Source organism: Mauremys mutica, chromosome 2, assembly GCF_020497125.1.
Source record: "Mauremys mutica isolate MM-2020 ecotype Southern chromosome 2, ASM2049712v1, whole genome shotgun sequence".
Taxonomy (NCBI): domain Eukaryota; kingdom Metazoa; phylum Chordata; order Testudines; family Geoemydidae; genus Mauremys; species Mauremys mutica.
This window is the reverse complement of record NC_059073.1, coordinates 66,360,996-66,378,740: the sequence shown is the minus strand read 5'-3', so window position 1 is coordinate 66,378,740 and position 17,745 is coordinate 66,360,996. Positions and strand designations below refer to the sequence as shown.

The following is a 17,745-nucleotide window of genomic DNA, read 5'->3' as shown; positions in this document are numbered from 1 at the left end:
TTCAATCCCACGCTGGGGAAATAATTAAGATGCCATAGGAATGGATGTGATATAAGTACATAGACTAAATATAAAAAGAGATACCATAAGCATAGAGATGTTCCTCATCTGAATGTAGAGGGTGCGCTGGGCACCTTAAATGGTCATTTCTAGTTACCAAGGATTTTAAGTTTTCAATTTCTGATTAATTAACACCATGATTCGAGGGAAAATATTTCCCTCCTTGTTCTATATTCACTTACTCTGTAGTGTATTTCCTATTATCATGCTTAGCTATATGTTCCAATTAAAAGTAAGTGAGCAGCTAGCTGAGATGTTCTTTTGCTGTACTGAATTTCTTCCATGGTTTGAAAGAAAAAGTTACCTAAAATGAAAAGACATCTAATGGCTACACTTCAATTATCCCTGCACTATTTTGCAATCATAAAATATTATAAAAAGATCATGGAGACATTCAAAAAGTGTTCTAAAAGCTTTTGTCAAAATTTCTGAAGTTAGGAACTTCAAGTTTGGCACTTCATTAAAGCAATCTGATTCTCACAAACGTTAAGCACCTGACGCTCTTACTGAGTTCAGCTAGTTACGGAAATTAGAAGTCCAGATCTGGCTTCAAATGCCTCTACTTAGGCATCCAAACTTAAAATGACACCCTTAAGCATTCATCTGATCCATAATAGAAAGTGTATCACTTCTCTCCAATAGTCTTTAAAAGTTCATTTAATAGAAAACAATTTCCAGGAGCAGATTTTCCAACTACTGTCCACATCTTTTCACAGTACTAAGCGTGGGAGATGGTATGGTAGATGTCTAGCTAGTTGCGGACCAGTAATCATGCTAATTTTGAATAACTTGAATTCTGGTTAACTCAAATTACTTTCTTCTCCCCTCAAAGCAAATCACCATCCTATATTTAAAAGAGCACTTGCCGTATATACTCATTCATAAGCTGAATATTTTTGGTAAAAAAGTGATGCATCAAAGAGTAGGGGTTGGCTTATAAACAGGTCTACACCAAAATTTGATGATTTTAAACTCTATAGAATCATTGAATTGAATATCTAATACATTGTTGTTTTGTTTACCTGGAGCGTCTGCAGGCATGGAGCCCCTCAGCTACCAGTGTCCGCGCCACTTCCCACAGCTCCCATTGGCTGGGAACAGCGAACCACGGCCCCAGGGAGCTGAGGGGCTCCGTGCCTGCAGACGTAAACAAAACGTCCCAACCCGCCAGCGGCTTACCCTGACAGGCCAGGAGCCAAAGTTTTCCAACCCCTGAAATATAGGGTCGGCTTATGAAAGGGTCATACAGTTTTTGCTATTTTTACCTATCCATTTGGGGGAGGGAGGTGTCAGCTTATAAATGAACAGGCTAATAAATGAGTATATATAGTAGTTTATAAAACAGTAGTTCATAACAAGACTTCACTCAATAACATTCTTAAAGTTTGGTATTAAACGTTTGTCATAACTAGGTATCATGTGCCAACAGCACTATGCAGTAGTAAATAAGTTATACTATGTACAAAAGCACAGGTTAGGATCTTTAATTGTGAAGATTAAAAAACAAAAAAGTTTTAAAAGTACAAATATTACAGTCTCTCAAATTTCAGCATGTGTGTATCATATTACAATGTTTTCAAGACAGTTCATACAGGTAAGATTTACTTTTCATTTCATTTCAAATGAAGTCACACAAAAAACTCTCCATGCAGGAAGTCAGTCCATATGATGCAGTTTGGGGGGGGGGAAGAGGGGGAGGAAGAGAAAGAGTCAACCACTGCATGCTCTCCACACAAATTACCAGTTTATGATCTTCATCAGGAAAGAACCACCTGGATAGAATCAGAACTTCACTGCATAAGTTCTCTACAATGAAGAATCCAATAAAATAATTAGCTTCAAAACATTTTTCACAAGGGCATTAAGCAGAAGTACCATGTTTCCATGCAGATTTTAAAAAACTGAACTATTCTTTTAGTGACAGTCTGTGTACAGAAGCTTTACTTTCAGTTTACAGAAACAGCAAGGGCAAACGGTCTCACCTAGATGGTCAATTCATACTATAAGCTTACATAAGCTTGTCTTGTAGCACTACTACTGTACATTACTTCAAAGTTTATTGCAGCAATTGAATATTCAAAGATTCTGTACTTCACATCCTCAGATTTTCAAAGTTATGTCTGTATAATAAGGTGACTCTCATTAGATTCAATTTATGCAGTTAACCCTATACAACTTGACCTCCAGTCATGCTCCAGGACCCATTCTTTACACCTTTTAATTCCTTTGTAAAAATCAAGCGGCTTGTTTGCTTCATTTTGGGGGAATGCGGGAAGAGCAAACATGACCTACAGAAAGGATGAAATAAAAAAAGGACTGTGCCCTAATTTGTTTTGCTAAGAAAGCTGCTTTAACTTTAGAACTTTAGTTTAGAAATTCAGATGCTGCCTACATTTAAATCGCTGATGCGTACACCTGGAGAACTAACAGATACCAAATATGTGAAACCTGATTATGGCTCTGTATATATTATAGCTGGACCTGTAATTTAGTAGATAGATACGACACAGTAAGTTTAATCAATTACACAGCTCAACATACAGCAACTTTTCTGTCTTTGTCCAATATAACTTTATGCATAAACCTAGCATCCTAAACTGACCTTATTTTCAGGAGTTCATTCTGGCACACTTAGGTAGTTATCCTGGAGTCACACAGCAGTAGGATACCCAGGAAATATGGGTACTTCTCCATTATGGATTTATTACTTAAACCCATAATCCCCTGCCTCAGGGATCAAATTTACCATTTTTCCTTAATTTTAGAATCATAGAATATCAGGGTTGGAAGGGACTTCAGGAGGTCATCTACTCCAACCCCCTGCTCAAAGCAGGACCAACCCCAACTAAATGATCCCAGCCAGGGCTTTGTCAAACTGGGCCTTAAAAACCCATGGCACTGCAGGATGCTGGACATTCTACATTACCACTAACTGGTTAATGGCATTGGTGGCTTTGCACCTAGCAGCAGCATAAGGTGAAGTCATTGTGTAATAGGATATTAACTAATTAACAGTAATAATCCCCCTCTCCCCCAACATACAACACTCGGAGTATTTGACACTCTAATACCTATTTGATTTAAACACATGACAAACATGTGGAAGAAAAGCAGCATCAAAGACCCATAATCTCCCCGATCACCAAATATGCTTCTCCACTGAGGACCTGAAGAACTTCTGCCTTACTAGGAAGACAAAATGAGATATTCTGGATACTTCTAGAAACAAACTAACTTTTCAAAAGTTATGTAGAGTGCTGATAAATGCTGCTTTCATTTTATCTAATATGGAAACAGTTATTGCCTCAGGTTTTCTATAACAAAGATTCTATCTTCATTATGCAGACTACAGCAGATGGGACATCCCACATTGAGGGTCCTTGAAATAGCAAAATGGATCTTCCTTAAGGAGCAGTTCCAGATGGTGTGGCAGTAAGGATAGAAGACAAGAAGTAAAAGTTTCATCCACCCCACACTACCATTAACCAAATTGTCCGCATGACTAATTATTGCTAGAGAAACTAGATAGGTTTTATTAGACCAACTTCTGTTGGTGGACAATACAATCTTTTGAGCAACCTAAAGCTGCTCTTCTGAAGAATGTGACATGTTTACTTCGGAAGAAAAGCTCTGTGTAGCTCAAAAGCTTGTATCATGTACCAACAGAATTTGGTCCAATAAAATATATTCTCTCACCTACCTTGTCAATTTCATATCCTGGGATCAAACACAGCTACAACAACACTGCAAATAACTAACTATTTCAAGTACCAGTAAATACACATGATATTCACACTAAAGGTGTTTGTAATTGTGACATTATCTGAGTAAAATATGACTCTAGATCATTGTTGCAACCACAGTTATATATTTGCAACAAATCTTGTACAAAATGTGGCATGTAAAATGTCTATGAAATGGTTATGTTTTGCTGGTTATGAATATGCAAACTTTATGCATATATCATTTTGGGTATTTGAAGTTATGAATATAGGCTCTATACCTGGATTTCAAATGTTTGCTCCTGGGGTAAGGCCCACAAGGTGGTTAGCCAGCATCTCTTGAAGGGACTATTCAAATTAAGTAGCTCATGAAGAAACACTTAACTGGCAATGGACCATAGGAGACGCCCATCTACACTGAATGGTCTGTCCTGCAAACGTGCTGTTTGAGGTACAGGTAATGGCTTCTACTGTGTCCAAACCTTCATGCATGGACATGTGACTCCAAACACTCTCTTGTAACCTGTAATTTATCCAGTAGCTGTGCTGAGGGCTTTGTTTAAAACAATGGGGTTCCCTCCACATGGCAGAAGATATAAAGGGCCCTGGAAACCCCGCCATTTTGCCTCTATCCTGCTCCAGCCGCCAGACTATGAATTTATATTAATAGGAGCATTCTAACTAAGGAATTGAGGACCTTCCAATGATTTGGAAGCAGCCAGAGACTTGACTTAAACCAGCAGTTTACTCCGTCATTGCTACAAGCCTGAACCAAGAACTCTGCATTTATTGTATGTATCTGATTCTTTTAATCAAGTTTAACTCTCACCTTTCTTTCTTATGAATAAACCTTTAGATTCTAGATAATAAAGGATTGGCATCAGAGTGATTTTTGGGGTAAGATCTGAGTTATATATTGACCAGGGTGTGTGACTGGTCCTTTGCGATCAGGAGAACCTTTTATTTGATGAGACTGGTTGTAAAGAACCACTCATCTTTAAATCCAGTGTTTTTTGTGGTGATACAAGGACTGGAATGCCTAAGGAAACTGCTTTTATGACTTTTGGTAAACAGAAGTTTACCAAACCAGCAACAAAAGTATACACCTCTACCCTGATATAACGCGACCCGATAGAACACGAATTCGGATATAACGTGGTAAAACAGTGCTCGGGGGGGAGGGGCTGCGCACTCCAGTGGATCAAAGCAAGTTCGATATAACGCAGTTTCACCTATAACACGGTAAGATTTTTTGGCTCCCAAAGACAGCGTTATCTCGAGGTAGAGGTGTATTTTATGGAACAATAACCACCAGTTTTGGGGTGTGTTTGCCATGTTTCTCAGCATTTTGTCCTGAGTTTGGCATTCTCAGTTGTGACCCACTGAGGCACAGTCACAGTAATGCAATAGGAAACAGACACCACCACAAAACTAAAAGCTTTTGAATCATCCACTCTTTCTGTTCAATGGCAATATGCCATGTATCCCAAAATGTGAACTATGAAATACAATACCACTGTAGAGCCTCCATCAACATTAGTTTTTGCATGTGAATTCAGCATGGATTTTGGTATTTACACAAATAGTGCTTGATAGAGTTAGAGGGGGGAAATAATTTTGGGGAATTTTTTTGAATTTCAAAAGACCTTAAGCTAATTCTAGTACTTGATTCCATATCAAACACACTTCAGCTTACTACACAGTCCAAGAAGAATAAGCACCATATGTTCCATAAAATGAGATGTGAAAGATGCTTTTGTAATTGAATATTTTTGTATTATCTACTATAATGATTTAAATGTCATTGCCCACTATGAAGTAGAATTAAAGAATACACTATCTAAAATTCCAATATGTAGGAGAGATAGCTTGATGAGTTTATTTAGAGAAGGGGGCTGAACATGAAGAAATTTCTGAAACAAAGCCAGGTTTAAAAAAGGTTGCATTGCGTTCTAAAAAAAATGGCAAGGTCTTTTGCCATTCTTATCTCTTCCAAATGTAAGTTCCATAGTCTAGGTCTCGCTCCTGTGAAAGCTCTATGTTGCACTCATGAGCCTCTATCCTTTGATGGACAGTACTGGTTCCAGTGGAACATGGTTGTCGTGGTAGAGGCAATTTATCATGTAACTAGGGTGAATTTTACAGAAGGCCTTAAATATCAGGACAGACTTTGAACTGGATTCTTTCCAATGGGTAGTCAATGAAAATAGCTAAGCACTGGATGAGGTGTTAACAGTGAACTGTACTACATCAAGTGTATGGTCCCTGGGTCCTTACATCCAAATGCAAGTATCTTGGGCCACACTTTGCTCAGGCCATAAACCCTGATAGAGAAGAGTTGTAGAAATAGGGTGACCAGATGTCCTGATTTTATAGGGACAGTCCCAATTTTTGGGTCTTTTTCTTATATAGGCGCCTATTACCCCTCACCCCCTGTCCCGATTTTTCACACATGCTGTCTAGTCACCCTATATAGAAAGAGCCCATGGATGTGTGCTCTGGCAATACCCCACTAGTTCAAACATTTTCTGCTTCTCAACAGTTAGCTGAGCCATAAGAATTCAAAGCAGCCTAATACCACAAAGCCAACAATAGAATATCCACCCTATCCACAGGGGTATGCAGCTTTCTGTTATACACATGGACACCCAGGAAGAAAAATGAGCAAACAGAAACAAACAAAAAGATATAATAGGATACAAGAAAAGAAAAATATCAGAATTGTGCCCGGTCATGGCTACATGTGCACAACAGCAGCTTTTGAAAGACTGCCCATGTAACTTAAGAATTTTTTTCTAATTTAAAAACGAGGCCTGTCAACATTTAGCAAGTTGTCTCTGCAAAAGTTTGGATTACAGATTTTAAATCACATGTTGGAAGAAATACAGTATCGCAAACCACTATGTCTGCATTTAAAGAATAGCTTCACTTTCAAAGACAGTCCAAGCTACTGGAAGAACAGAGTCCTCTTCATTCTCCACATTTAAAAAAACGTCTGTTAAACCTATAATTATGCATATGGAATATACAGACAGGCCAGATATGTCCCAAAATTCTGTGTGACTGGATTTCTCAGAGCTTGTCCTCACAAGGGAGCAACTGCAAAATAAACTAGGGTCTGAATTTAAAGTACAACAGCTATTCTGCACTAGCATTCCACTGAGTGTCAGTATTAAATAAGTGCCTGCACGTGGAGCTAATGCAAAGTACTTATTGTGCAATAGCTACTTCACCTTGTAGACAAGCTCTTACATTCAACAAATCTGAGAATTTTTAAAACAATCATCTAAAAGTATCTGACTACCTTAATACTTCTCCACAAACACCATTAAAACTCATCTGAGTTTGAGAAATTTTGCTCTAGAACAGGGGTTCTCAAACTTCATTGCATGGTGACCCTCTTCTGATAACAAAAATTACTACACAACCCCAGGAGAGGGGACTGAAGCCTGAACCCACCCAAGTCCCGCCACTTAACCCAAGCCCCACTACTCTGTGCCGGGAGGCCACAGTTAAATGGCAAAGGCTTCAGCCCCAGGCAGGGGGCCTGTAACCTGAGCCCTGCCACTCAGGTTTAAGACAACCCTAGCGACACCATTAAAATGGGGTCGTGACCCATTTGAGAGTCCCGACCCATAGTTTGACAACTGCTGCTCTAGAAAAATCAGGACAATTTCCTTCACTTTCACTACAGTAAGCCAAGTAATAAAAACTGGCTCATTTTTAAAGTGCACAAGCTAGAGTTTATTAAGTCTAGCCTCAAATTGAATTTGGTACAGTGCCATAAAGTTGGGTATTAGTAGTTTCATGCATGATATTACTTAAGATAGGACCAAATGGATCTTTAAGGAAAAAAAAGATAATGGAAAGCTATACACCTAGTTAACCCTTTTCCCCCTTATGTTTTTCCTCTATTTTTTTGTATTTCCTTCCATCCTGCCCCCATATCATTCTCGTATCAAAAACTAGTCTTTCAGAGAGATATTAGTATGGCAGTATAACTTATGCACTTTGAAATAATTAAATAACTACCACCAAACCCTCTACTTCAGGCTTGGCTACACCTGTAGCTGTAAAGCGCTTTAGGTTAAACCATCCTTCGGAGAGCACACTAGGGAAAGCGCTCCAGTCTGTCCACACTGAGAGCTGAAAGCGCACTGGCGTGACCACATTTGCAGCTGCTTTGGGAGCGGTGCATTATGGGCAGCTATCCCAGCGTTCAAGTGGCTGCAATGTGCTTTTCAAATGGGGGTGGTAGGGCAGAGTGTGACAGGAAATGTGGGGGGAGAGAGAGAGGGAGTCAGAGCGCTCTATGTGTCTTGCCAGTGTGGACAGGGAGTAAGGTAGAGAGGCTTTATTGCGGTATAACGTGCAAGCAAAGTCACTAACTTTCAGAACCAGGTAGAACATGTCAGCATCAGCCAGATGAGTTACAATCTATCTTTTTGGATGAATTGGTTTAGAAAGGCAATGTTGAAAATCAGAAAGCATATTTGGTAGTTTAAGGTTACCTGCACCAAACCCAAGTATTTTGATCAATTAGTAGCATTAAAAATATAGCTAGAGGCCAACATTAAGTGCCAATTTGATCAGAGGCCCAGCTAGTAGCTTGTTAACGTAGTATCCATCTCTTCACTTCCAAGAATTTGCAGAATTTAAAATTGATGTTTCAAAACTCCCATAATGCAGTTTAGTATCATAGAAAGGCCTGAGTAGTTCAACTAGTAAGTATTCTGTCACTATCATGTAACAGCCATCTAAAAAGTGCTAAGAAACCAAAATAAGATCTGCATATTTTTGAATAACTGCTACTGGAAATTGCGAAGAAAAGATTTCATCTTGACCTAAAAGTGAAACTGAACTGAACTGATTACGGTATTTAATTGAACAGTACAATTAATTCCGGCACATCAACATTCAGAAATGGGGTGAGGCACACTGGGACTTTAGACCAGTCCAAACGAACACTTACATAGCACTAATTTTACAGAGTTCTTAAAAAAATATCCTTTACTGCAAGAATTTACAATTTAAAGTCTACAAAGGAAAGTTTAGAGGGATCGAAATAGGGAAAGAAGAGGCAATATAGTATAGGAGTTTAAGTCAGTGATAGAAAGTAAGCCAACAAAGCAGGCGTCAGGAGGGATTTCAAGGAGGAATGAGTGAGGATGCTTAAAGAAAAGGAGGATGCCATTCCAGAAGCAAGGAGCAGAGTGAAAGAGCATTTCGATGAAATTAGGAAGAGGAAAGGAGGGGGAAAGGGTGAGCAGAGCACAACTGAGATCAGGGGGCTAAGCCAGATAAGATGTAGGCAGGGGCAGATCTGCACAAAGCACTGGAAGAGAGGACAAGGAGTTTGACGGAAGACCAAGTCAAAGGCACTGGAAAAATTCAGCTCCTTCAAAGACCTTGGAGTTAACAGGGAAGGGAGTTGAGGCAATAGAGAGAAACAGGACTTGTTTGCACAGTTTTGTACCTCTTTATTGCCAGTTTCAAATAGATATAATTAAGGTAGTATGTCATACTAATATGGATGCAGTTAAACTAGTATTACTCCTGGAGGAATTCTGTGCCAAAAAATTAAAAATTCTGCAAAATTCTGCATATTTTATTTATCAAAACACAATATAATATCACCAGTTTCAATTATGTTTGGTAATTTATTTCAAAATACCTGTCAGTATTGTCTGTAACAATACAGACAACAAAAAACGAATCAGGAAATGTTTGACAAATAGATTCCTTACTAGGCATATTAATGCAGAACTCCGAGTAATAATTTATTTAAACTACAATACAGAACTGTATTTCTCCAAACCCTCAGAAGCAGTGCAAAGGCTTAGGGAGATGGGAGTAACGGAGGAGCTGAGGAAAAGGGAAGGAGCTTAGAACTTGGAGGGTTGTTGAACGTGGGTGGGAAAAGTATAGAACAGGTTTTGGGGGGAGGACATTGTTAGGGAGCTTCCCCCAGGCAAACCCTGGCTGACCCCTAGCCTCTCCCATTAGTTAGGCACATCTGCCCCATCCCCCTGCATCGTCACGTGTCCTTGAACCCCCGGTCCCTATGTGTCTATCCATCCCCACACAGACACCCACTCCCCTCAACCCCATTGGCCCTGCACCTCCTCCCCCTGTCCCCATGTGTTTGTGCCCCCACTCAGCCAATCCCCTGTCCCTATGTGGCCCTGCACCTTCACTCCCATTCAGCTCCTGCCCCAGTCTTTCCTCCCCCAGTAGCCTGTATGAGCTCCTAGCTGACCTCCCAGCAGCCCCATGCTGTCTGTCTCCCCATAGCCCCTGTCTCCTGACCTGGCCCGACAGGCGCTGTGAAAAAGGCAGGCTCTTTTTCTTCTCTACCTGGCAGGGAGCTGCTACTCTGTTCTATCACCACAGTGTCCTCTGGTGGGCAAAAGGCAGAACTGCAGCAACTTTCGGGAAGAAGCTTTTTTCTGCGCAAAAAATTAAAAATGTGCAGCTCATTAATTATGCATGCACACAGTGGAGCAGAATTCCCCCAGGAGTATAGTATGAAGGTGCTTCTATTAGGATAGCTTAGTCTCATAAATTTAGGGAGAAACCTGTACCAGTACAAGGCACCTTTATACTGGTATAACTGCAGACACACAAAAAGTTGTACTGATTTAATATTTTTGGTTAAAAGAGACAGGCAATCATACCCTAACCAAAATAGTTAAAACAGCACCAAAAAAACTGTATAGATCAGGATTTCTTCAAGATAAGCTTGAATGCAGATAGGAAAGAGAAGAGGAGAGCAAATGATAAGGAGGGAAATGAAGAGGGATTATGACAAATTAGAAGGATGAGAGTAATAACTTTGAGTTAATAAATCACAGTATCCGAGATAGAGAGAAGCATGGAGACCTCAGAAAAATACAGGAGGACAATGAGAACACAAGAACTGCCATACTGGGTATGACAAATGGCCATCTAAACCCAATATCCGGTCTCTGATAGTGGCCTGTATGAGCTTCATGTAAGTGCACAGATAAGGGCAGTTAGAGTGATCATCTATTCTTCCCATCCCAGCTTTCAGCAGTCAGAGGTTTAGGATGGTTCCTGACAATCTTGAGTAATAGCCATTGACGGACCTATTATCCATGAATTTATCTAGTTTGTTTTTTTAAAAACCCAGTTATACTTTTAGCTATGACAACATCCCATGCCAACAAGTTTCACAGGTTAATTGTGCATAGTGTGAAAAAGTACTTCCTCATCTTTGTATTAAACCTTCTTTTAATTTCACTTGGTGACCCCTGGTATTTGTATTGTGGGGGAGGGTAAACAACACTTGTCTATTCACTTTTTTGGCAACATTCATGATTTTATAGACCTCTATTATATCATCCCTTAGTCATCTCTTTTCTAAGATGAACAGGCCTAAACTTTTCGAGTCTCTCCTCATATGGGAACCAAACCATACCATACCATACCACTGGTCATCTTTGTTTCCTTTCTCTGAACCTTGTTCTTTTTGAGATGAGGCAACCAGACCTGTACACAGTATTCAAGGTGTGGGCATGCCATAGATTTGCATAGTGAGATTATGATATTTGCTGTCTCATTTTCTATCCCTTTCTTAATAGTCCCTAAGATTCTGCTAGCATTTTTGACCACTGCTGTGCACTGAGATGAAGTTTTCAAAAGATTATACACAGTGACTCCAAAATCTCTTTCTTGAGTAGTAACAGCTAATTCAGACCCCATCATTATGTATGTGTAGCTGGGATTATTTTCCCAATGTACATTACTTTGCACTTATCAACACTGTATTTCACCTGTCATTTAGTTGCCCAGTCACTCACTTTTGTGAGATCCCTCTGTAACTGATACAATAATTTTGTATCATCTGCAAACTTTGCCACTTCACTGTTAATTCCCTTTTCCAGATCATTAATGAATATGTTGAACCCACAGGTCCCAGAACAGATGCTTGTGAAACCCCGCTGTTTACTCTATCCATTGTGAAAATTGAACTTTTATTCCTACCCTTTGTTTCCTACTTTTTAATCAATTATTGATCCATGACAGGACCCCTGTTATCCCTTGACTACTTAGGTTCTTTAAGAGTGTTTGGTGAGGAATCTTGTAGAAGGCTTTCTAAAAGTCCAAGTACACTGTATCAACTGGATCATCCTTGTCCGCATTTGTTGACACCCTCAAAGAATTCTAATTGATTGGGGAGGCATGGCTTTCCTTTACGAAAGCCATGTTGACTCTTCCGCAACATATTGTGTTTCTCTGTGTGTCTGATAATTCCAGGGCTTTGAAGCAGAGCCTAGAGCTGGAGCAGCTCCGGAGCAGTGGAGCTGCAGGTTTTTGCCTGCAGCTGGAGCGGAGCCGGAGCACAGCTCCAAAGCCCTGGATAATTCTGTTCTTTATTACAGTTTATGCCAGTTTGCTGGTACTGAAGTTAGGCTCACCAACCCCTAATAGCCAGGATCACCTCTGGAGCCCTTTTTAAAAGTCAGCGTTACATTAGCTACCTTCCAGTCATTTGGCACAGAGCCTTGCTTCAGCAACAGTTTATATATTACAGGTTGTAGTTCTGCAATCAGAGATAAAATTAAAGAGAAGATAAAGGTCTCCTGCTGGACCCAATTTTGCCTTTAAAAGAACTTTGCAGGGTCCTAGAGAAAGAGAGAGAGGACTAATCACTCCACTACTCCAAAGTAACTAGAGAATCCTCCTCTGATCTTCAGAGAACTATTGAAAGGCAGATGATTGAACATTCACACACAAATAAATAAGAGTCTCTTGTCTAAGCACATCATTTGCTATGAGAAGAGGGAGTAGCTCCCCTCACCCCCAGAGTTGGTCCCCCCAAAATTTTTCATAGCTCCTTGCCAGCTGATGCTCAAGTGTCTCCTTCAGGACCGTAGGTGGAAGGGGATCCTAATCATCACATTGTCAACATCATCCCCTCTGCCCCCAGATGGACAGGAAGCAGCCACAGCCTAGAAAAGAGCTGAGTTCAGAGTGAGCCGGGCCCAAATTCCTGCCCTGGACCAGCCATCAGTGAGAGACACTCTCCTGTTCACCACTGCCTCCCACCCCCACCTACACATTCTCCAGGATAGGACTGAAATGCTACCTCCTCCAGGATGGAACGACCCATTAACCTCCCCACAAACATGCTATCCCTGATCTTATCTAATATATTTAAATGGTAAGTAACTTGGTGCAGACACTGTCTTTTGTTGTGTGTGTGTGTGCAGTGCATAGCACAATGGAGCATCAATCTCTCAGTGGGGAGTCTAGGGTCTACTGTATACAAATACTATACGTTTTATAAGGCATATATACCCTGAAACGTGAAGGGTTAAGCCAACTGACATGGGTTAGAAAGATACTGCCCAGGTTATATGTAACTGGCCATTAGGGAGGTTCTTGAACCTTTTTCCTAAAGCCACTGTCACACACAGGATACTGGATTAAATGGAATATTGTTCTGATAAATAGGACAACAGTTATAATTCAGGGAAAGTTGCACTTGAATTTTTCTGCTCTGAGATACAGCAGACCTATTATATGTACCACAAGCCCTCAATACGTACATTCTGACATATGCTAACCTTTACAGCAAATCTTCTATACCTAATGAATTTCACTAAAGTGCATCACTAATACAAAAGGTTTTGTTTTTTGTTTTGTTTTTTTTTAAATAATAATAAGTGGCATTTTCTTTTGGATATGGCAAAAATCATTCTTAATAAAAAAGTTATAACTATGTCTTCCTTTCAATTTCAAGGTCAAAGCTTTCTAATTCACTTATATATACAATGTGACTTGATAATATCTATAGGGATAGTGTCATACTACTATTAATGTTGAGTTAGACTTCTATTCAGTTTCACAATGTAGAAGTTAGCGAGCCCAAAACAATTTGAAGTTATCAGTTACATATCCAAGACCACATTTTGTTTTATACACTAAGTTACTGGCTGTATTTAAATACATAACAGAGTACGAAGTCTCTCAGCTATTAAGAGCAAAACTAAGTCTTGCTCTAGTAAAAGTTTGTATGCAATACTACCAGCATATGTTCGTAACAACTTTGAGAAACACAAGAATAGTTGTAGAAAAAGAAGTTTTGGGGAAAGCCATCATCATTTCTCAGTGTAAGAAACATAGCATTCAATTACTTCATAGTAAGATCTGAAGCAGTCAGTAACGACCCATACACTCCAATGGCAATTCCAAAATGTATACCAACAAAGAAACTCAATTGATGAATACATTGTAAAACAAATCAACCTCAGATTAATTTATAGAAACCTCTTCTTCCTGTACTTGTTTTCTGTCCTCTGCCCCATACCATGCATCTATATTGCAGGGGTGGCCAAACTGTGGCTCACAAGCCACATGTGGCTCTTTTACCATTGAAGTGCGGCTTGCAGAGCCTCCCATGCCCCTCCCCATTCTCCACCCACCAGACTGGGGGCAGTGGGGAGCTTGGGACATCTGCCTTGCAGCAGGATGGTGGAGTAGAGGCTTTTCAAGCACATGCTATTTAAAGTCAATTCTAAATTTTGGTTTAAACTTCAAAATCTATACCACTTTCAACTTCTGTAGAACAATTTCAGGAATTCCGACCGTTTCAGATTTCATCTACTTGTGAGACTAATGCCAAAACAGTCAGTGAGACCTTGGTGGCTAAACATAGGTTCCTAAGTAAACGTCCTGATGTTCAATAGTATTGCAGTTCCTATTGACTTCATTGGCTCCACTGTCAATGGGCAATGCTAGGTGTGAAACCAAATCTTCCTCCATTAGTTGCTCAGAAAAGGAAGGATAGCCGGAATCTCTCCAAGGGGCTGCCCCAAATCAGAGGGCTCTATCTTGACTTTTGCAACATGAAAGTGTGAAACTTTATCTCTGGACCACTTCACCCCTCTCTTTTCTGGGAGCTGGAGTGAGGACTCTCACTCTGACTCCAAAGACACCTAGTTGCTAATGCAATGTAAGAAGTCCACTTTCATTCCTGTTGAGCAACCATTGTCCAGTGCCTGCCTCTGCTGCTTCTTGGTTTTCTCAAGAAACTGACCTGAGACCTGTCATTTACACACAGTTGCCCACAGAGTTCTGATTAGGAGTAGCCAAAAATGACAATACTTTAGTCACCGTTTGTTTGTTTTAAGATAGTAACAAAGCTGCTCCCATCTTGGGACTGTGCTGCAGATTTAAAGCATCCACCCCTCTGCTTCTGTTTACACTGTTCACAACTGAAAGGTGCCCTATGCAAGTATACAGGCCAGACCTTTTTAAAATAAAAGGACAGATTTTGCAGAGGTCAAAAATTTTGTTAAACCTAATGTTAAAATTATATAATACACAAGTTGAGAAAAGAGTATGTACATCTGGGTACAGTGCTTAGATTATCCACAAATACAAAGTCCGTTGAAACACTCTTAAAATACGTACAGTACATAATTTGCAATAACCCAAATTTAGGTAAATTTGATGATACAGTTTAGATATTGGAATCCAAATACTCAGGTATATCACTCATGAACAGTTATATAGAGAGTTGGTTGTTGAAAGCAAATATAGGAATGAGTGTAGATTGCCCCTCAATAATCGAGCTCTTAGGATGGGTTGTCCCTTTGTAGATATAATCCATCAGAGAAATATTTTAGTTACTTTCCAATTTTGCCTCTTATCGGTACTGTACATTCCTGGGAAAGGTTCTTACTCATCATGGGTAAGTGGATTTTTCAAACTCCGATCAAGAGGTTTTGTTTTGTTTAATTTGAAATATTAAGTATTATCTATGTTGGAGTTCTCTGTAGCATTCAAGGATATGCACTGTGAGCTCTACTAGTACTATGCACATACGTGAAATGCAAGGTCAACATCACATCTGTGCCAGTGATGTTAAATGAAACTGAGAAATTAAAATTCTAGAAAGCTAACAATGTACAGGCAGAAAGCTTGTTCACTGTAAAGTTAAAGAGATCAGACCTTTACAATCTGTACAGTTATACAACTCTCAGAAAGGAGTTCACGTACTTTCACCTGACAAGGACTTTCCTTCCATTGAGGTTAGCTTTGTTATGTTACAGGAGTTTATTGTAAATGTTTTATTAATTTACTTCTATGATTAGGTTCGTTGACCCAGTTTCAAGTTGTTCATATGTTTTACTCTGAAAATAAGTCTTCCTTTATATCTGCATTTTTCATACATCATTTGCATTTAAGTAAGAAGCCTACACATTAATAATGACAGTTTTCAAAGGTGGTTGCCTCAAATGAAGATCTCAAATCCAAATTTGGACAGCTGATTAAAAGCAGTCTGATTTTAAAAAGGTGCCAAACAGCCATATTTTCCACTGACTGCAATGCTCAGCACCTTTTTAAAAACCGGACTGCTTTTTATAGGGGAATTTAAGACACACATGGATTTAGAAGCCTCTCTTAGACAACCAAGTTTGTAATTACTGGCCTAAGCACACCTAGGGATATGTCCAGCTCTGCTCATTACTAATCCTCTGTAATTTGGATTCTCTCTGTTTGCTCAGCCAGACTCTAAGCTTTTCCTCCACTTCAACTCTAGCAAAAAGGGGAATAAATGAAATTTGAGTAACAGATTTAAACCATCTGTTCCTACCTCCCCGCCCTCCCAGAGCTGAGCTGACACGACACGTAAACACACGAAGGAGGCCGAAGGTGACCAGGCAGCTAGAGGGAGGCAGATACACACCCGCTGCCGGGCGCTGCCCCGCCGCACCCCCGGACCCGCAGGAGCCCGGCGTGCAGCGAGGCGCGCCCTGCGCCACGGGCCCAGCCACGGGAGCCACGAACTCAAGAACGCGGCAACTTCGAAAATGCAGCAGGCGGCGCCGCGCCCCCCTCCCCCCCGCGGGGCACCAGGGGTCGCGGGACACCCGCCGCCCCCCTATCCCGGGGCACCAGGGGCCGAGCCTGCTGCAAAGCGCCTGCCCCACAGGCACCCAGCGCGGAGCTGGCAGCCGACGGGCCCCCGCCAGCGGGGAGCGGCGCCCCCTTGCCCGGCGCGCCCCGCCGGCTCCGCCCCGGCTTGTGGCCCGACGATCGCGGCCCCGGCGCGGGAGAGGGGCCGGGCCCGCCCCAGCACTGACCTTTCCTGGCCCCCTGGCCGGGGCTGCTGCTGCTGCTGCCGGCGCCTTTGGGGGGGTTCCTGCGCGGAGCCATGTCACCGTCTGTCAGGGGGAGGAGCGGGCGCCCCGGGCCTGAGCGAGGACACAGCGGTGGCTTCTGCCTGACCCTGCGTGTGTAGCAGCCGCAGCCAAAGGACCCGCCCCGGAGACCGACTGACAGCCACCTCCGCCAATCCTAGCGCTCTCCTCGGCATGGGCGGGGCATCACTTGCGTCTTATTGGTGTAGACGCGAGGACTGGGCGGGACACGTTGCGCTTTTCTCCTCTCCCCTCCCCGAAACCGGCCGCTTGGAACGTGGCAACATGGAGCGAGTGCTCTCGCGAGGACTCCGCTTCCGACCCAGTGGGAGAAGCGCGCGCTGTCAGCGAGGGGCAGGCGGGCGGGGCTGCTTGGAGGGGCCGGGGGCTGCAGGCCTGGGGTGGCGGCCTGTGGCTGTGCTCAGCGTAGGGTTCTTTAGCCAGGGCTTGCGGCGTTACCCTGATCTCAGCTGCATGCTCACCTACTTGGGTTGCTGAGTGAGCCCCGTGCCTCAGTTTCCCTACTTATAGGAAAGGGACAGTGCTCAGTTATCTGTGCAAAAAGCAGCTTGCAAGCATGACATAAGAAATATTCGAACTGGCTAATGCTGTCTGCTACTGTACACCCAGGTGTGGTGTACACTACAGAGTTAGATCCATACAAAGTAGCTTACATTGAACTAACTATGGAAGTATCTACACTTAAATTTTGCTCTTGCTGATCTAATTGCCCCATTACCCTGACTTAATAACTCTACCTCCATGAGTGGCATGAAGTCAAAGTCGAT

The 17,745-nt window shown here is 41.6% G+C and overlaps 1 protein-coding gene across 3 annotated transcripts in view; it reads right to left on the bottom strand.

Moving 5' to 3' along the window:
* Window positions 1–17,169, bottom strand: part of LOC123365316 (aspartyl/asparaginyl beta-hydroxylase-like) — a 64,448-nt gene extending 47,279 nt beyond the window's left edge. Inside the window, exon 1 of one of the 3 annotated variants that reach the window (XM_045008052.1) lies at window positions 16,901–17,169. In XM_045008052.1, the coding sequence (XP_044863987.1) occupies window positions 16,901–16,973 (73 nt within the window). In that variant the 5' untranslated portion in view covers window positions 16,974–17,169. The remainder of the gene's footprint in view (window positions 1–16,900) is intronic. The other 2 variants (XM_045008051.1, XM_045008053.1) reach the window with 2 other exon arrangements.
* Window positions 17,170–17,745: the final 576 nt, after the last annotated feature.